The 17,253-nt window shown below is 39.8% G+C and overlaps 1 protein-coding gene across 1 annotated transcript; it reads right to left on the bottom strand.

Annotated features, from left to right (window-relative positions):
- Positions 1 to 1,912: 1,912 nt before the first annotated feature.
- Positions 1,913 to 16,402, bottom strand: LOC121890154 (coiled-coil domain-containing protein 149-like). The gene is made up of 12 exons (XM_042402440.1): positions 16,229 to 16,402; positions 14,592 to 14,753; positions 14,325 to 14,363; positions 13,247 to 13,354; positions 13,032 to 13,148; positions 12,024 to 12,196; positions 11,469 to 11,541; positions 11,218 to 11,302; positions 10,471 to 10,615; positions 10,135 to 10,211; positions 5,374 to 5,478; positions 1,913 to 3,122 (listed from the first exon to the last, which is right to left on the bottom strand). The coding sequence occupies exons 1-12, from the start codon at positions 16,277 to 16,279 to the stop codon at positions 2,578 to 2,580; spliced, it is 1,680 nt and encodes a 559-aa protein (XP_042258374.1). The 5' UTR covers positions 16,280 to 16,402; the 3' UTR covers positions 1,913 to 2,577.
- Positions 16,403 to 17,253: the final 851 nt, after the last annotated feature.

Raw genomic sequence — 17,253 nt, 5'->3', positions numbered from 1 at the left:
AGAAATTCTTGGATGACTCGGCTATTGTGGCAGGACAGGAGGAGGAATATAGGGGGTTGGTGGATAGCTTTGTATAGTGGTGTAAGCTCCTGTCATCATCAGGGGGACCGACGTTGAGGTGGTTGAGGATTACAAGTACCTGGGAGTATACAATAAACTCGACTGATTTAGGAACACAGAAACTGTGGGCCAGAGTCAACTCTTCCTACTGTGGAGGCTAAGGTCCTTCAACATCTGCAGGACCATGCTGTGCATTTTCTACCAATCCGTGTTGGCGAGCGTCTTCTTCTATGCGGTAGTATGCTGGAGCGGCGGGGTGAAGACAGCTGATGCCAACAGACTTAACAAGCTCACGAAGCTTCTGTTCTGGGAGTCAAACTAGAGACTCTGGTGGATGTGTCTCAGAGGAGGATGCTGCAGAAACTTCTCAGCATCATGACCAATCCCTCTCAAGCCCTGCATGCCTCCCTAGAAGGACATCAGAGCACATGCAGCAGGTGACTTATTGTCTCACGTTACAGGACTGTAACGTTTCATCATGTAACATTCTACGGGGTTACACTTAATATGTGCAATAAGTAATTTACATTCTAATCTACATTGAGTACAATATCTGTAGAGGGTGCAGTATCTTTTTGCTTCTGCTATAAGTGCTGTGGCCATCATTCTATCACTTTATCATTTCAATATTAATATAAATTGTCACTTTCAACCCTTCACTGACAACTATGTTCCTTTTAGCACTGTCACATCTATGTCTATAGCTGCACTGGGTAATTATTTTATTCAATTTTTTATCTTATCTTTCTCTTTGTTTTATTTTTTATTTATTGAACATAATATTTATATATATATGTGACTAAGAAATGTCTACCCTGTGTTTCTGTTGTATTGAGCCTGTTGATAGCACAGGAATTTCCTTTGGGATTAATAAAGTTCTTTCTTATCTTATCTTTATGAGGAATCCAGTGGCAAGCTGGTATCATCTTGCAATTTCATTAGTTCAGATTCCATCTGGTTTATAAACTTAACAAACTCCTTGGGAAAAAAAGGCTTGTTGCAGCGTGCCAAATCAGCTGCCTGGCACAGGGCCGACGCTGGGTACACACCATGGCTCCCTAGCTCGAATTCTTTCCCTCTCCTCGCCTCTATTTTGTGTCAGGGATTAAAAATAGCAAGTGGCCTTCTGCAGAATAAGCAGTTCATGGATTCTGGCTTTGACGCTGTGTTTGCCTGGAGAGGCCAGCTGTCACCTGCACGCAGGAAGAGAAGGCCTCATCACTGATTCTTAGTACACAGTGGGCTCTGGACTTTGGCTGCAATACATAACGGGTGTGTCTGTGCATCCATTTTACAGCTCTGGGAAACTTTTGGTGTCTACCACTTTTTTTTTGTGAGTTATATAATAATATTGAGATGCTTACTGTGTGCGTGGTAGTGTATTTATGTATACTGTACAGCCAAAATATTTTTTTCCCAAAACTTGATACATAAATTCAACTAAAAAGCAAATTTTTGACATCTTTATGTAGATTTGTGATGCAGAAACAATTCATTCCCAAGGCTGTAAAGTAGAGAATCATGTAAAGCAGCTCTAATCTGTAAAACAATCAAAAGGCTGCTGCATTTAGAATTAATGAGAGACCAACCTTGTGAACTTAGAAATTAGGCAGAGCTACTATCAAACAAACCTAATTTAGCATGTTAAAGCTCAAACAAACATTAGACCAAGTTCACAAAGTCAGTCTGTGTCAGAGTTGAAGTTTTGATCAGATAAAATTCCTTTCTGTGTGGTTTCTAGCTTTAGGAGGAAGCTGATACAAATATCAATCAAACTTTCTGCTTACTTACATCTTCCTGGACAACTGACATGCCTATACCTTTACTGGGAAGAAAAAATGACTGACAATACTGCAGGTTTATGCATTTACGTTTATAAATATCATAAATATTTCCACATTAAGGCACATTTAGTCTCATATGAATATCATCTTCTGGATAAAGAAAAATAAAAAATAACTTATTGATGATTGCAAGAGTCACCCATACAGATGAACAGACATCAGTAGAATCTCTAATATTAGTTTACACTTATGTACAACACATTCATCACAACTTTTGGCGAGCCAGTTTGGACCCCCTATGAGGGTAAAACAAAACGCAGCACTCAGTTTATTGGCATCCCTTAGGAGGAAGAAGAAAGCAAACAATTGGGATTATCTTATCGCTGGGGAAAGGAAGAAGGGAATATAGGGCACAGGAGTCGGAGCTGCCATATTTGTTATTTTCCTAGCTAAATTTTTCCTGTAGGGCATATAGTTTGCAACTCCATTGATTTCGAGATTGTCTGTTCCTGCGCAGCAACAAGCCTGTCTAGATACAAAATGCACCTCCGGCTCTGTCAACGGTAGCTGAGAAAGTGTTTTCTCTCAGTTTTATTGACTGAAACACAACTCCTCATCGGAAAAGGGAGCTAGTGAGCAGTGGATACGTTGTGAGACTTAGGGATGATGAATGCAATCATCAAAATAAACGACAAAGACGAGGATTTAAATAAGCTTGTTAAGTCTTTCAGTGTCATGCCAGGTTGTCACCCTGCAAAGATTGACAATGAACGTCCCAATCCTCTGTGCTCGATACGTCTGTGGCCAGGCTTTCTGGAATTGATTCTGAGGCTTCTACATGTCCATGTACATTACTGGACCCATCGTCCTGGGGTCTGCAGGGCAAATGACCCACCTCTGAATGATCAACAGACACTTGTTTAATTGGAAGCCATGAAAGGTCTGATTCACTAGGAGGGACATCCAGCGCCAGCTCCGCCTCTTCTCCTTCCTCCACAGTGGAACCCAGTTCTTCATCTTCAACTCCTTCTACCTCATGCCCCGCCTCTTCCACTGGACTCCGCCCCTCCTCGAGCTCTAAGGCGGCTTGATCTTCCGTCAGGGTCACTATTTCTCCTCCTCTCCTGTCAATCCCATTCGTCTCTACCCTGGCTAGAGGCTCCAGGCTGCTGAGCAGCGCAGGTGTATTTTCCATGCTGACGCCATCTGTGCCAAGGTCGCTGCCAGCGGTGTGGCATTCCCATGATGATTCATGTGAACTTCTGTCATCTGACACAACTGAGAGAAGGAAGATGAGACAACTGGTCATTTTAATTGCTAACTTATTATCTGAGGCCATCAGTACATCAGAAAACAAATACTTTTGCCGTATTCTATCCTGCTAACAACATTAGCAACACTAGCAACATTACCTACAAATACAACTACTACCACACTTATTTAGGACTGCAAGTAATGATTATTTTTATTATCAATGAATCTATCTTTTTTTAATTGCTAAGTTAATGGTTTAGCCTAAAAAATCTGATAATAGTGAAAAGAGTTTGTCACAATGTGCAACAGTACTAACTGACATCTTCAAATTGCTTGTTTTCTTCAAAACAACATTCAATAACACAAATGTGTTCAATTCACAATGATAGAAAACAGAGAAAAGCAGAAAATCGTCATATCTGAGAAGCTTAAACCAGAAAATATTACGCATTTTGCTTGATAAATGACTTAAAACTAGTAATTAATTATAAAATTGTTGCAATTAATTTTCTGTGACTCACCTAATCATTTCAGCTCTAAGACTACTATTATTAATACTAATACTAATGAACTCTAGCCAAGTGGCATTTCAAAGCCAGACTATACAACACATTTTGAAAGAGTAAAAAATAAGAGAATATAAGAAATAATAATAATAGTCTGTACAAAATGTATTAATATTAAGTCCAAATAAGTGAACAGACAGACAGACAGACAGACAGACAGACAGACAGACAGACAGATAGATAAAAGGGGAAACTACAATAGTCACCAAATGCCAACATATACGTCAAGAGGAAAGAACATAAAAACAAAGACAATCAAATCCGGGATAGAACAGTTAAAACAGTCTGAAAGACAGCACTGGACACATGGATAAGTAATGTGTTGGATAAAAACACAAGGCAATAAAAACTTCTTAAAGTGCCGACACAGAGCAAATAAAGAATACAAAAGACCACACAGCCAGCAGTAATAAATAATCATAAAGGCCACTTAATACTTCAGCATGTCATTGAAAAGCTTCACCACAGCAGGCACCAGGGACCCTCTCAGTTTTTCTGTTGAGCATCGGGGCATGAGCAACCGTGCACTAAAAGAACTGTTCAATCCAAGAAATGAAAAATATTTTTGCCTTAATTTGACAGTTTACAGATGAGACGCGGGGAAATAGAGAGGAGGAGAAAGTTTTGTGGTGAAACCCAAACCAGAGATATTGCAGTTATACTGATGGTATGTGGCTTAGACTGATGCACCACCAATTACGGATGCTCAGTTTAATATATTGTTATTTTTGGTCTTGCTAGTTTGTTCTTTTTCTGTTAATGGCCTTATAGACTGAGATGTTATAGTCTAAGTAGCAGAAAAAGCACTGTGACAAGGAGCTTAGTAGAAAAAGCTTGGGGAGAGGGCTACATTCAAGCCCTGTTTGCGCATCTGAGGCTCCATTAACACACTATGAAGAAAACCAGATGAACAGCCAATATAAACAATGTATGCTGACAGACCAGGGCCTATAATGTCATGCTAGTCTGGCTCTTTATCATTCAGTTTGTCTTTTTTATGTGAGAAAATTAAAATAAGATGAAGAACACTTTCAGAAGAAAATAAGATTAAGAAAAACTTTCCTCTTTTGGAGTTGGAGCACCGTGTCAATGCAGAAAGTTATTTCAATTACTTATGTGACTGAAGTGCTTCCATGGCAACAGGCTAAATATAGCAGCAGCAGTGCCCCAGACAAGGGGACTCAAGACAAGTGTGACGCCCCGCATCTCGGCAATAGCAAGAGCTTAGTTCTGCCTCTTCGTCAAAATATGCTCTCACTTTGGGGATTACTGACCCATATTTGTGGATGTGCAAGCAAAAAGGTTAAAGACTGCACATAAACTCCCTGCCACCTTTTCTCACAGACACACATGCGTACACAAAAACACGCAGGAAAAAAGCAACATTACTTGAGCTGGCATCCATATTTATGGTCTCCCCATCCCCCCCTTTCCCCCCCTATCTCCTTTCAAAGAGAACACGGCAGAAGTTTCTGAATGTCAGCGGGCGAGAATTTGCTTCACATTTCCAAAATGCCATGGCATTTGGGCAGCTTGCACCAATGAGAAGCGGAGAGGTGTGGAGGCGGGAAGGGAAAGGACTTGGGTTAAACATGGAAGATAGCAAGGAGTATTTAGCACGTAGTGGCTAATTACAGTGTTTATGCCGTTAGCTGTGGGTGCTCTTATCAATGAATGGAGAAGGCGGTTGCACACAATTACACGCTCACCTTTGGGTGGCTGCACTCTGGGCTGCGTGTTTGGCTGAGATGTGGCACGTGTTGGATGAAGCTCTGGTTGAAGGTTTTCATTCAGTGTGATATTGTCCCGTGTCCCTGCAAATTCCCAACCACAGAAAAAAAAAAGTTGTTGTTAGTTTCATCCCCAAATGACCACAAAAAGACAAAGAAAGTAGCATGAAGACAGCTTTTTTTTTAACTTTTTGCGCATGTTATGATTGGATGGAGCTCATCCAAGCACATGTATGGTACTGTGTTGTATGTGCTTACACACAGCATACAAACATACTCTCATATGCATTGCTCACAGGAAGTGGCTTCAGTTCCCTGTCATCTGTCTTCATTAGTGATGGCTGCACGCCTCTTAGGCTGACACCATATGCTACTGATAGGAGACTGTGCAATATAAACCAGACATCACGAATACAAAGCCGAATGCACGTAGACACACATGCGAGGCTGTAAGTGTGCACATCAGCCTTTGCATTCACAGAAACCCTGTGAATAGGCAAAACCCGGCCTGTCTCTCTGACCGTTCAAGTGTGAGGCACAAAAACAAACAGAAGAATGAGAAAATGGATGACTGGGTGACACGATGCGTGAGAATCATGAATGGTGAACGGAGACCATATTGTTATGAATGCAGTCCATATTGTTATGGATGCTCAGTGTTTGCACTGACGTGAGGACAGTGAGTGAGAGGGCGAGGTTGGGATTTTGGGATCTTGAGAGTTATCAAGAGAATCAACAAAGTTGTTGGTTGGCTATAAAGTTTTTTTGATTTCTTTTAGAGAGAGACATGGATTTCAATCATTATGTTTTATTATTATTATCGTGCTGTTGGTCTGTCAATCAGTAGGTCCACCACTTTTGTCCAGACTGACATATCACTTATAACACTTATAGGATGGATTGTTGTTATATTATGTAGAAGGAATTGCAACAACTTTGGTGATCCCTTAACTTTTCATCAAGCGCCATCATCACAACAAAACTTTAACTGTCCAAATGGTTGAGGTCTAAATATCTGCAAACTTAATGCCATTCCCATCAGCTTCAGCTGTACTTTGTGTTTAGTGCTAATTAGCACATCCTTTCATGCTAACACACTAAACTAAGACGGCGAAGAAGACATTATACCTTCTAAACATCAGCATGTTAGCATTGTCATTGTTAGCATGTCAGCATGCTGACGTTAGCCATACGCACTGCCTCACAGAGCCGCTAACATGGCTGTAGACTTGTAGTCTTATTTTTCCTAAAGTTAGCCTTAAACTATAAAATTGTTATTTCAAACAGCCACCTATGTAGTATGTGTTGAGTGATGTTGTTTTGTAAGTAATTTTTAAGTAAGTATTAGCGACAGGTTCTGAGACAGTATCTTATTCACTGTAACTGAGGGTGGGTGATATGGATAAAATTTCCCTTCAGGGTACATGTAAATTTATATTGTATTTATTATATTGCATTGATAGAAATCATTTTCTGGAAATTCAATGTGTTAACAGATAAAATGACAGAAGGGGACATTTTGTTTTGGCCCATCCTATAAATCTATTACCAGAAAAATGTAAGTCTTAATGAAATGACTGAAATTGACTGCCCCAATGACTGAGTACAATTGGAAATGTTCATATATTTATATAGAAAAATCTCTTTTTATGATTGTGACTGTTGACAAAAGTCTGTCATATCAAGATATAATAATTTATTGTTACATCACCCAATCTAAACTCTCATTTTGCTCACAAATGTGTTATTTTGTGATCGAAATACCTGATTATTTAATCACACTTCATACAGTCAGAGCAGCAGAGTCAGCACTTCTGGAAAAAAATCTCCTTCATTAAGCCCAGATAGCGGGCCTGTATCTTTAAGACTGTGCCACTGCATCTGAGCTCAGTCTTCTAGTTTTTGAGAGAGGCCTTAGAGGAATTCTGCGGACTGCCTTTTAAAGCAAATAATAAGGTGGTGTTGGTTATTAGGTATGCAGAGCAAGGCTCAGACTGAGCACAGCAGTGTGTCTCCAGGAGCCAGGCAGCACTCATGAGGGGGCAGGAGGCACAGACGGCTTGTTTTAAACTATCTTGGCAGCTGCCAGTCCAGCCCTCTAACCATCTCCTCATCTCTCTCATACATAGGATATACTATATATGCATATACGCAGGATAACAGGCCCCCTCTGGGTGACGTGATAGCAACTCCATATCACAAATAAGGAGCCAAAAAGAAGAGAAGTGTACACGCCTGTCGAAAAGTCACACAGTCAAATCCACAATTCTCAGGTGACAAGGAAATGCCTTAACTGGAAGAAGTCTGTCACTGGACTAGGACAGACCTGCACGGGTGCATTCTGTATTCACCTCTGTCTTTTCAATAGCTAATGCACACTGACAGGCTTTTACTTGCTGTGTTACATTTCAGCTTGCACTCATTCAGAGGGTGGTGGTGGTGGAGGACTTGGGAGGGTGGGGGGTGGGGGCTCTATCAATCAAAACTTTATCTGAGTCACTGCATCGATGTCATTGTTATTGTTTTCGGCTCTCTCTCATCCAGAGACAACATAGTCACCTTTAGTGTTCTTCGAGTCTAAGGTAGGAAGCCAAGGCTCTCCATCCTATCCTGTTTGCCTTTAATATCCATCAGCACAACTTCATATCACATCAAGGCCACAGACACTCACATCTCTCTCTATATCTCTGTCTCCCCAACTGTGGTGGACAGCGTGGTCATCAGGCACTCTGGGCCCTCGCCTACAAATTCCCTAATAACGGCACATTCCCCTAAATGTGTTTGTAATGTGGGCAATCATTTTCAGTAATGGATGCTTGTCAGTTTTATGGCGGTGAGAATGACGGTCTCATGACAGGGCACCTCCATCCAGGCGCAGCCCCTCCACCTATCAGGCTGGTTCATACACGGCACAACATCTCCCTCCAGTGGTAAAAGGGGGGAACTATTTTTCTGGTGTAAGAGGACTGTCTTGTTGCCTTTGTTGCATTTTGGAAATTCTTTTCAGGCTGTAAGTATAGTTTGGGATATCATTTTAGATATAGTTTATGTTTCATAGATTGCTTTAATGTTAAATATATTTTTTGGTTTCTGTTTTGAGGTTTGTTTACAGGAGAGGGACAGTTCACAGCCACATCTGGGCTGTTACTGATACAGTGTCTGTCAAATTATTTAATTCATAGGCCTGAGTTGGCTTCACATACATAAATACATAGATAGAAGTTCTTTTAAATAGTTCACTATCAGCACAGAAAATTAAAACGCTGTTGTATATGTAATTGTATTTTCAAATACTATTTGGGTTTCAAGGACATATTTTATATTTAAGAATCTGTTTTACTGATCTATTAATGACTTATTGCAACTTTGAAACTCACATTTGAGGAGCATTTCTCTTCTGTCTTGCATAATGACAAGAAAAGAAAAGAAAATGTCTCAAGTGTTTTGAGAAAATATTGTATAACTAATTTTCACTCTCATATCCTAAAAAACTCTGCATTGGTTGGGCTTCGATTCCCAGAGAAATAATAATCATGCTGTTGAATCAAAATCTCATCAAAAGTCTCTTTTCTCGATAAATGTTGCTGATGATTTATCAGTTTATAGTATGACAGCCTTCAGTCTTGTTGTGACATGATTTATGGTTCAAATTCTTGCAAGTGAGAATCTGAACACATTGTGAAATGATCCCAAAAACAGTAGTGTGCTGCCTTAAAAAGGTCTCTCCTGCCCTTAAAACACGCCAAACCCCAACAAAAGTTGAGTGTAAAATTCAAGACAGAACCACTGGACCAAAAGGATCAGTGTGTGATATTCAGGCAGCCTGTTCAGTCAATGGTATCATGAACAGACACATGAGCGGGGTGGTCAATGGAGTCAAAACATTGTTCGGTGGGCATGAGGTAACACGCTTTCTGGGCGTCTACCCAGATTTGTCCTGGCATGACATAGTGGAGGGCATGGAGGGGCTAAGTGGGGCAGAAGGAATACATACTCCCAATTCCCACAGATACGCGGTAGGTCAAGCCTGAGACGCAGCCAGAGAGGAGAGAAAGACACTGTTATGAGCATAAAATGTATTCAAGTATTTAGATTTTAAAGAAAAGAGAGGAAATAAATATGAAACAGTTGCAAGAAGAATCATAAAAAAAAGATTCCTGAGCATTTTTACATATAAAGACATAAATGATACAATAAGAGGCACAGTTTCTCATGAGTGAATTTTTTTTTAGCATTTACTGTATGCACAGACACACAAACACACCCACACTACCATGTTTGCTAATGGTGTGGTACGGTTACAGGTTCTTTGCGGTGGCCTTCTACAGTTATGCTAAATACCTTTTAGGTCAAAGAGTATGTAGAAATATTGATGCACAGATTGTGTGCATACACACAGAGGTTAAGACTGATGCATTATTTTTCTGTATTTCTGAATTCTATATTCTTAAAAATCACCATTTACAAGCTGGATTACATAGAAATATATAAAAATGTATAGAATTGTAAGAAGATAGACAAACCTGATAATTTTATAGAGAAACCAAAATCCATGTATCCATGAAAAATGAGTGTGCCGCTGATATAATGCTATTTAATGAGAGGAACTATACAGTATTAGAATGAATCACCAGTTGTTTGTTTTCATATTTTTTAACAATGAAAAACAGTAAAATTACTGTTAATTACGCTGTAATTGTGTAATAAGTGCAATGTGTTACACCTGGTCTTAAGACCCACCTGGAAGACTCCATAGTCCCGACACCTCCAAGGTCTTCAGCTTCCTTTCCAAATCTGCAACTCTGTTTCCAAGGATCCTGCAGACCAAGTACGATGGGTCAGGTTTCTTCAGACTGAACAGTGCTTATGTGTGTGTGTGTATGTGTGTTCGTGTGTGTCACAGTGCAGTGTTTGCCTTGGGGGTGGAGGAGGATTCTCAGAACAGGTAGGCAAACATTACAAGCGTGTCAGGTGGATGAAGTTCAAAGATGATCCCTATGAAACAGTGTTTTATGCAGTCAGCACAAGAGCGGGTGAGGCTTCCTCCAACATCATTATGATGTGCCCTGTCCTTACCTGTTGGTGTGCCTCTGGTGCTGGATGACCAAATTCTTCTCATGGATGGTCTCCAGCAGAGCTGTGGCCAGGGACTTGAGGTCGGAGATGGACTGAGGCGTGGCCGGCAGGCTGCAGCCCTGCTCTTCAAGCAACATCTCCTGGACTACAAAGGAGCGGGAGAGGACAGTGCAGAGAAGAAAATATATCAACAGAAAGCTGTATTTATTCAAAGCCAGATGTGGTTAAGTGCACCATCGGTGAAAACATGACCTCACATATTGAAGATATGCAAGTACTAACCTACAGCTTGCCAAGCAAACTTGCACAAAACTTAAAAAACACAACAGAGACAACAGGGTGATATAATAAGAGATGGAAAAACAGCATGACAAGAGCAAGACGGAGGGATGGAGAGTTGGAAACAGCTGTCTGCTAGGTGACATTCCCCTAACTTTAACTCCGCAGCCTACTGTGCTGCTTCTGCCAGCGACTGTCAGTCATCATGGCAGGTTCATTTCCCTGCCAGTGATGCTCTCTACTACTCAGAATACAATTAGTAACCCAGCTGGTGTCTGGGAGGTTGCTTGAAGGATCGGCAAAATAGGAGTTATTAAATAATGCAAGAAACAAGGGTCTGATTTAGATGCTATAAAACAAAGGTGATGGACAACATTATATTGGCGTACTAGTTTCCCCAATTAGCTGATTTGGCGTCTATTTATGTCTGAGTTTACAGAGAATTTTAAAGTGAGTTTGTGTTTTCACCTTGTTTGGCTGAGAGGACTCCAGTGAGGGGACTGCTGGTTGATTTCCCATATATGCTGGAGTTTTTCCTCCTCTCAAGAGCTGTCTGCAAGGAGAGAGAACAAGAGAATAATCTTACCCTTCCATGCCTGATGAACGGTTGAAATAAAAGTAACCACTTTTTAGTGAAATCACACATGTTTCGTCACGATTCATTCAGCCTCGATATCAGCTTTGCAGTTTACGTTTTAACTGAGATGTTTCATCTGTACCTTGTACTTCATGATGTTTGATTTTAGCAGGTTCACCTCCTCTTGTAGTTGGTTGAAGCGCTCATGCAAGTATCTACGGTAACAATGATCAAATCGCAATCAGAGGAGTCAAAGCACATATGACAAGGTTGATGAGGTGCAGAGTACAACAAAAAGATGTTAATTGTTTTAAGCTGAAGCTCATCGTGAGTATTCTGAACATGAAACATGGAAAAACCAGTGAAATAAGTTCAGACATGAAAGATGTATACATGTATCCTGTACGCCATGCCCATTTTTAATCAATTAGTCAATACACCTTTTGAGGCAGAAAAATATTCATCAAAGTGTTGCTGGTTAAAAATATTACATCAGTAAAACACTGATAAGATCTTTTCGTCAGTTTTAAGTCTTTGTAAGTCTCACAAAAATCAAAAATGATTGAACCTCTCTTACGTAATATCATCAAAAAGTAAATGTTTATAAGTGAAGTTACATCGAAACTCATGTAATCTAAAAGGCAGAAAACTGAACATCCAGAAAATGTTCTTGATGTTAACTGTAACTCTCACTCACCTGTTCTCCATGCAGAGGGCGTCCACATCAATGATGCGTGCCTCGCGGTTGCCCAGGACATGATTGAGCTCCACGTTGAGCCGGTCTGCCTTCTCCCTGAACACAGTGCGCTCCGCCTTCACGTCCTGCAGCTCGTCTGTCAGAGCCTTCATGTTGTGCTCCATCTCCTCCATCTAGAAAAAGGCAACCAGGCAAAGAATTGTTTGTAAGAGAAGCAACTAAAAAGGTTTAAGTAACAAAGATATTTTAAAACTTTGTTTACTCAGGTAGAGTTTGCTGAGAATGCATACGCTGTTTTCAGCATTCAGCAACTTAGGAGCTCCCTGCTGTGAAACCCTGTCTACTGTTTTCAACTGAGTGGCTCCACTAGAGCAGACAGAAGTTAATTATAGACTCTAAAGGCTACTTTTAATAAAGAAATCCATGATGGATTTCTTTCTATATCAATGTTGAATCTAGTGATAAGTGGAAAATTAGAAAGAAGCCTTAGGTCAAAGGGCGATACACACAGAAAGCTTTTTTGAAGCGTTTTTTTGGTATCTGTGACTTTCCCCAACTCACAGAACCGTTACGCTTCCGTTTAATCAAATGTATCAATCCACACAGACTCGGAGAAATTAAACCTACGATCAATAAATACAAAAAAATGCAGTTTTTTTCCTGTATACTCCTCACGGAGCCTTATAGAAAACTATGTTTATCAGCCAGGTGAAGACAGTTGGCCTCTAAGCTCCTCCAGGACGGCTGTTTCTGAGGACAGAAAAGGCTGAACCGAGGTTGGAGTCACTGTGGATTGAACACTCGACACTTTACTGGTGCTGACATCTCACTTTTGATATGGAGTCCCAGCAACTGTCGATGTTTTGGATACCTGAAATTGACTCATGATCTAACATCATTGTAGCTGTATTGGAAATACAGTACACAGATGTGAGTATGATCTTAATTAGGGATAGTGAGAATACAGTGCTTAGTTGTTCCAAGGTAGAAAAAAGGAAAACGGTCAACCTGTAACCCTGCTCTCTCTAGCTGACGAACCAGACCCTCACGCTCATGGGCGGGGAAGTGGCGAGCCCCCACCTCCTCATCCCCCAGCCTCTGTCGAGTAATGGTCATCCTCAGGAGCTGCCATGGAGTAAAAAAAAAACAACACGTCAGATACACATGCAACGCATTGAGCAAGGGGTCACATCTCAAAGTGCGTATACGTTGCGTAACCTCACCTTGTTATCCCCCTGAGCCTCCGCCAACCTCTGAGTCAGCTCCTTCACCTCCTCAGCGAGCTGTTTCACTCGTTCCCTCGAGTCTCTCAACAGCTGAGCCAGGTTCACCTGAGACGAGGTTGGAAAAGAAGAGTGAAACATGAATGGACAGAGAAGGAGAGACATATTAAAGAGCAACATGGTAAAAAAAAAAAAATCCAGATTAGCTAATAGCAGGCAACTTGACTCCTTGTAAAGTGGGTGCAAATCAAAACTATAACCTCCATTCAAATAGGTTACCACTTCTTTCATCTTCAGCACAAAGAAACATACAGGAGCAACTGTGAAACAGTTTCATGTCAGCCACATAATACTAAATAGACAAGGACAGAGATAAAGTATCAGGTTGAGCAAAAATATACTAAATTCTGTCTTGGCCATGGCTGATTTCTCAACTATATTACTGTTAGAGCAGTCGTCTTATTTCAAGTATTAGTATCAGCAAAATCTCAGCCAATAAGGAATGAAAAATTGTATTGAATTTTAAGTGAACTCAATAAAAATGAAGTGACTGTAAATTAGATACACTGAACATGTAAATTCCTAACAAAACTGTTGCAAAAATACAGCATTTTACAACATAAATTGGCAGATACCAACTATCAGAAATTACATTTTTTACAATAACAATCTAAACTTAAAAAAACCCTTCTTTCATTGCAGCTTGCTTACCCTTTTTCTACAATCAGAATCTCAATCTTTATATAAAAAGCAATGTGACTGATGTCATCATTATTCTTTTCACAACATTTGTATTGTTTGTCCTCTAAATGTACTTTTTACAAAAATCACATAGCTCATTTTCGTTATGCTATACAGCAGTCAACTCTTAAAATCGGTTAAGAAGGGTGTATTTGCACTCCTAGAAGAGATGGCCACTTTAAATTGATACCTAACCATAATTATCTGAAATATTTTATGTGAACAGTTAGATTGAACCATCATATAATTTACACTGTAACATAATGAAGGCAAACAGTATTACACTCTTAGCATTAGTGAAATGTAATAAAGTCAAATGCAGTGACTTATAACTTACCTGATTGCGTTTTTCGGGTGGCAAAGAAGGGTCACCATCCTAAAATATGAAGAAAAATGACATTGTTAATATATTCTTTTCATCAAATACGATGAGTAAATATTACATTATGCATACAGTTTAAGGTTCCCATTCGACTGACTATTCTAACATCTGGTATCAGGTCACTACTTTACTGGACAAGTTCTATGCTAGTGTCTTTAAAGTAGACAATACTATGCAGATACACACAGACAAAAAGAAAGGTTGAAAGTTTGCACCACTTACAATGAGTTCCCTGTACTTCTTCTTGAGTCCCTGGTGGCGTTCCCTCAGCTGATTGGCCATCAGCTTGTACTGATCTCTTTCCTGCTGACAGGTATCCAGCTCCTTGGACAGGATGAGCAGGGCTTCCTTCTTACTCTCCAGCTTGCGCTTACACACCAGGAACTACCATGAACACAGCAAACACAAGGCTGACGGTTAAAAGGATATTATCAGACGTATTACTGTGGGCAGTTCATTGTAGGTTATATGTGCTGATTCCAGGGCCAACGTAACACTGAAAGACTTGCTAAAAAATATACTATCCAGCTTTTTCTTGGCAGCATCCCCTTCATAGGTTCATCAAAGCCCTATACTGGGATGGAGTTGGTTCAAATTACCTGACTGTACAAATGATACCAACCCAGACCAGTTCTGTACAGGTGGAAAAACAAACATCGGAGCCGAGTGTTTAAATAAAGATAAGACACAGTAAAATGAACAGTGTAAACCTTGATAGGTGTCAGACCAGCTCAAAACCAAATTAAATATCAGCTGATATCTTGTATCTGGATATATAGTAGTAGTGTGTGTAAAATTTCTAGTATGGTTTGCATATTAGAACTATGCCATTTTCTTATGAAGGCCTGCAATAAATTATTATTTTCATTATTGATTAACCTGACAATGTCAGAATATAGTGAAAAATGTCCATAACAGTTATCTTAAACCCAAGGTGATAGCACTAAATTGATTGTTTTCTCATCACTGAGATTGTCATCACTGAGAAGCTGGAACTGTGGAACTTTTTTGCCAATTTTGCTCAAAAAAGTGACTATGAATTATCAAAATAATTGCCGATTCATTCTCTATGTTTGACCAAGCAATGAATAATTTCAGCTCTACTCTTATGCTCTCTGTGAAGCAAGAATCTTTCTTACAGAGTTCAGAAAGAACAGCTGTATCACCATGAGATATCAGATTATAAACCAGTCATGTCCTCCATTTACAAAGTGGAAGTTCCTTTTTTTATTTTTATTTTTATTTTTACCACGGCTACATAAATAGTCCCTAAAAGCTGCAACAAAACTTTGGTTTTCTCTAAATATCGTTTCAAATTTTTCAATATTGATTATATGGGTAAGTCTGTCTCATTTTATTCTTGTCCATGTGAGTCATCCTGCGTTAATGACCCACTCATTTAAGTTTTTTAATTAGTCTTGTTGTCACTGTTCAGTTTTTACACCTAACAGCTGTTTTTTTTGACCTTGTCATTCATACATTTCAGCGGTATGATGGTTTTTAAATAAAATTAGAGGCTTATATTTCATCATTTCATACATATAGATCGATTCTCAGTCGGCTGAAATGAATTTATTCAGATTAAATGGACGGGTAAATGCAGTGGTGGGTTATCTGCCTGTTTAAGAGGTGGGCAGTTATTGCACCAGATGCTATCGGCCTAACAGAATAGCAGGCTAGCTTACTCCCATCAATGAAGAGTCTTTCAAGCGAGAAGACGGAGAAGTGAGAGTTTTTCTATGAGATATTAAACAGCTCCTCGGTGTATTAAAGCAATAGCTGTTCCATATGGAGCGGGGAGCGTCTATAAAGCAATCCGCCTCGGCAGTAGCAGCACACGGTCTTCGCCGCTCACTTACCTCGCTGACGAGCCCCTGCCAGTCACTCTCACTCCTCTTGGCAGACTGCATTATCCCAAATATTATGTAAAAATGTCAGGATACAGGTTCCCTCTCCTCTCTGCCTCCGTCCGGGCTACCTCGCCTCCGTTTGTTTATCCTGCAACGTCACTTTTTGGGCTCTCATCAGCCGGAGGGACGAACTCTCGCGAGTGCAGTTAGGGTTAAGGTTAAGGTTAGCGTGAAAATATCGCGAGATCGTCCATCCGGCTGCTCCAATCTCCATTCACCTGGGACGGATTTTCTGTTAAAATATGATTTCTGTATTGCTAAACTACCCATTAAGCTGTCTAAATTTCATCAGCAGGTCAGCAGATTTGTTAATGCCAGACCACCGTTCTTAGTCTTCATGAATGAATTGAAATGTATAAAAACAAACTAGCCTTGGATATTTACAAAAACATATTGATTTTTGATTAGACCTTTGACCTTTTTCTTATTTCCACTGCTTTGTGTTATATTAAAATAAGTTGTAATAGCTCAGTCTATGAGTTGTACAGTTTGTAGATTTTGCCAACTTGTTATTGTGATGGCCATTGTATTAATAAAATGTTCTCGTGATCTCGACATAACAAAGCTCGTTTTCTCGTGATAGGGAGTTAATTTATCTCGTTATCTCGAGAAAACAAAACAGTAATTATGGAGAACTCGATAATGAGTGTCTGGTTCATTTGATTCCAGCTGATTTCAGCCTTCAACATCACTTTCATGACTGTCAGAGAGGATTCATCCCTAAGTTTATAAGGGCCTAAGCCTTATTAACAAATGACTCATTATCTCCTTATATATTTGTACATCCACACACTAAGACAGTTTTTTGGTAAATAACCTTCACTGAATAAAATATAACAGAAAACATCAAACAGTGAGTTTACATAGGCAACAGCTGTCCCCAGAGTTGGGGTCAGTTGCAACATCTGATTTTTTCCCAATCAAATAAATATTGTGAACGGTATGTCATCTTATTTAAATGGTGTGGGTAATTA

Source organism: Thunnus maccoyii, chromosome 22 (genome assembly GCF_910596095.1).
Source record: "Thunnus maccoyii chromosome 22, fThuMac1.1, whole genome shotgun sequence".
Lineage (NCBI taxonomy): Eukaryota > Metazoa > Chordata > Actinopteri > Scombriformes > Scombridae > Thunnus > Thunnus maccoyii.
This window is presented reverse-complemented; position numbering and strand designations above follow the sequence as displayed.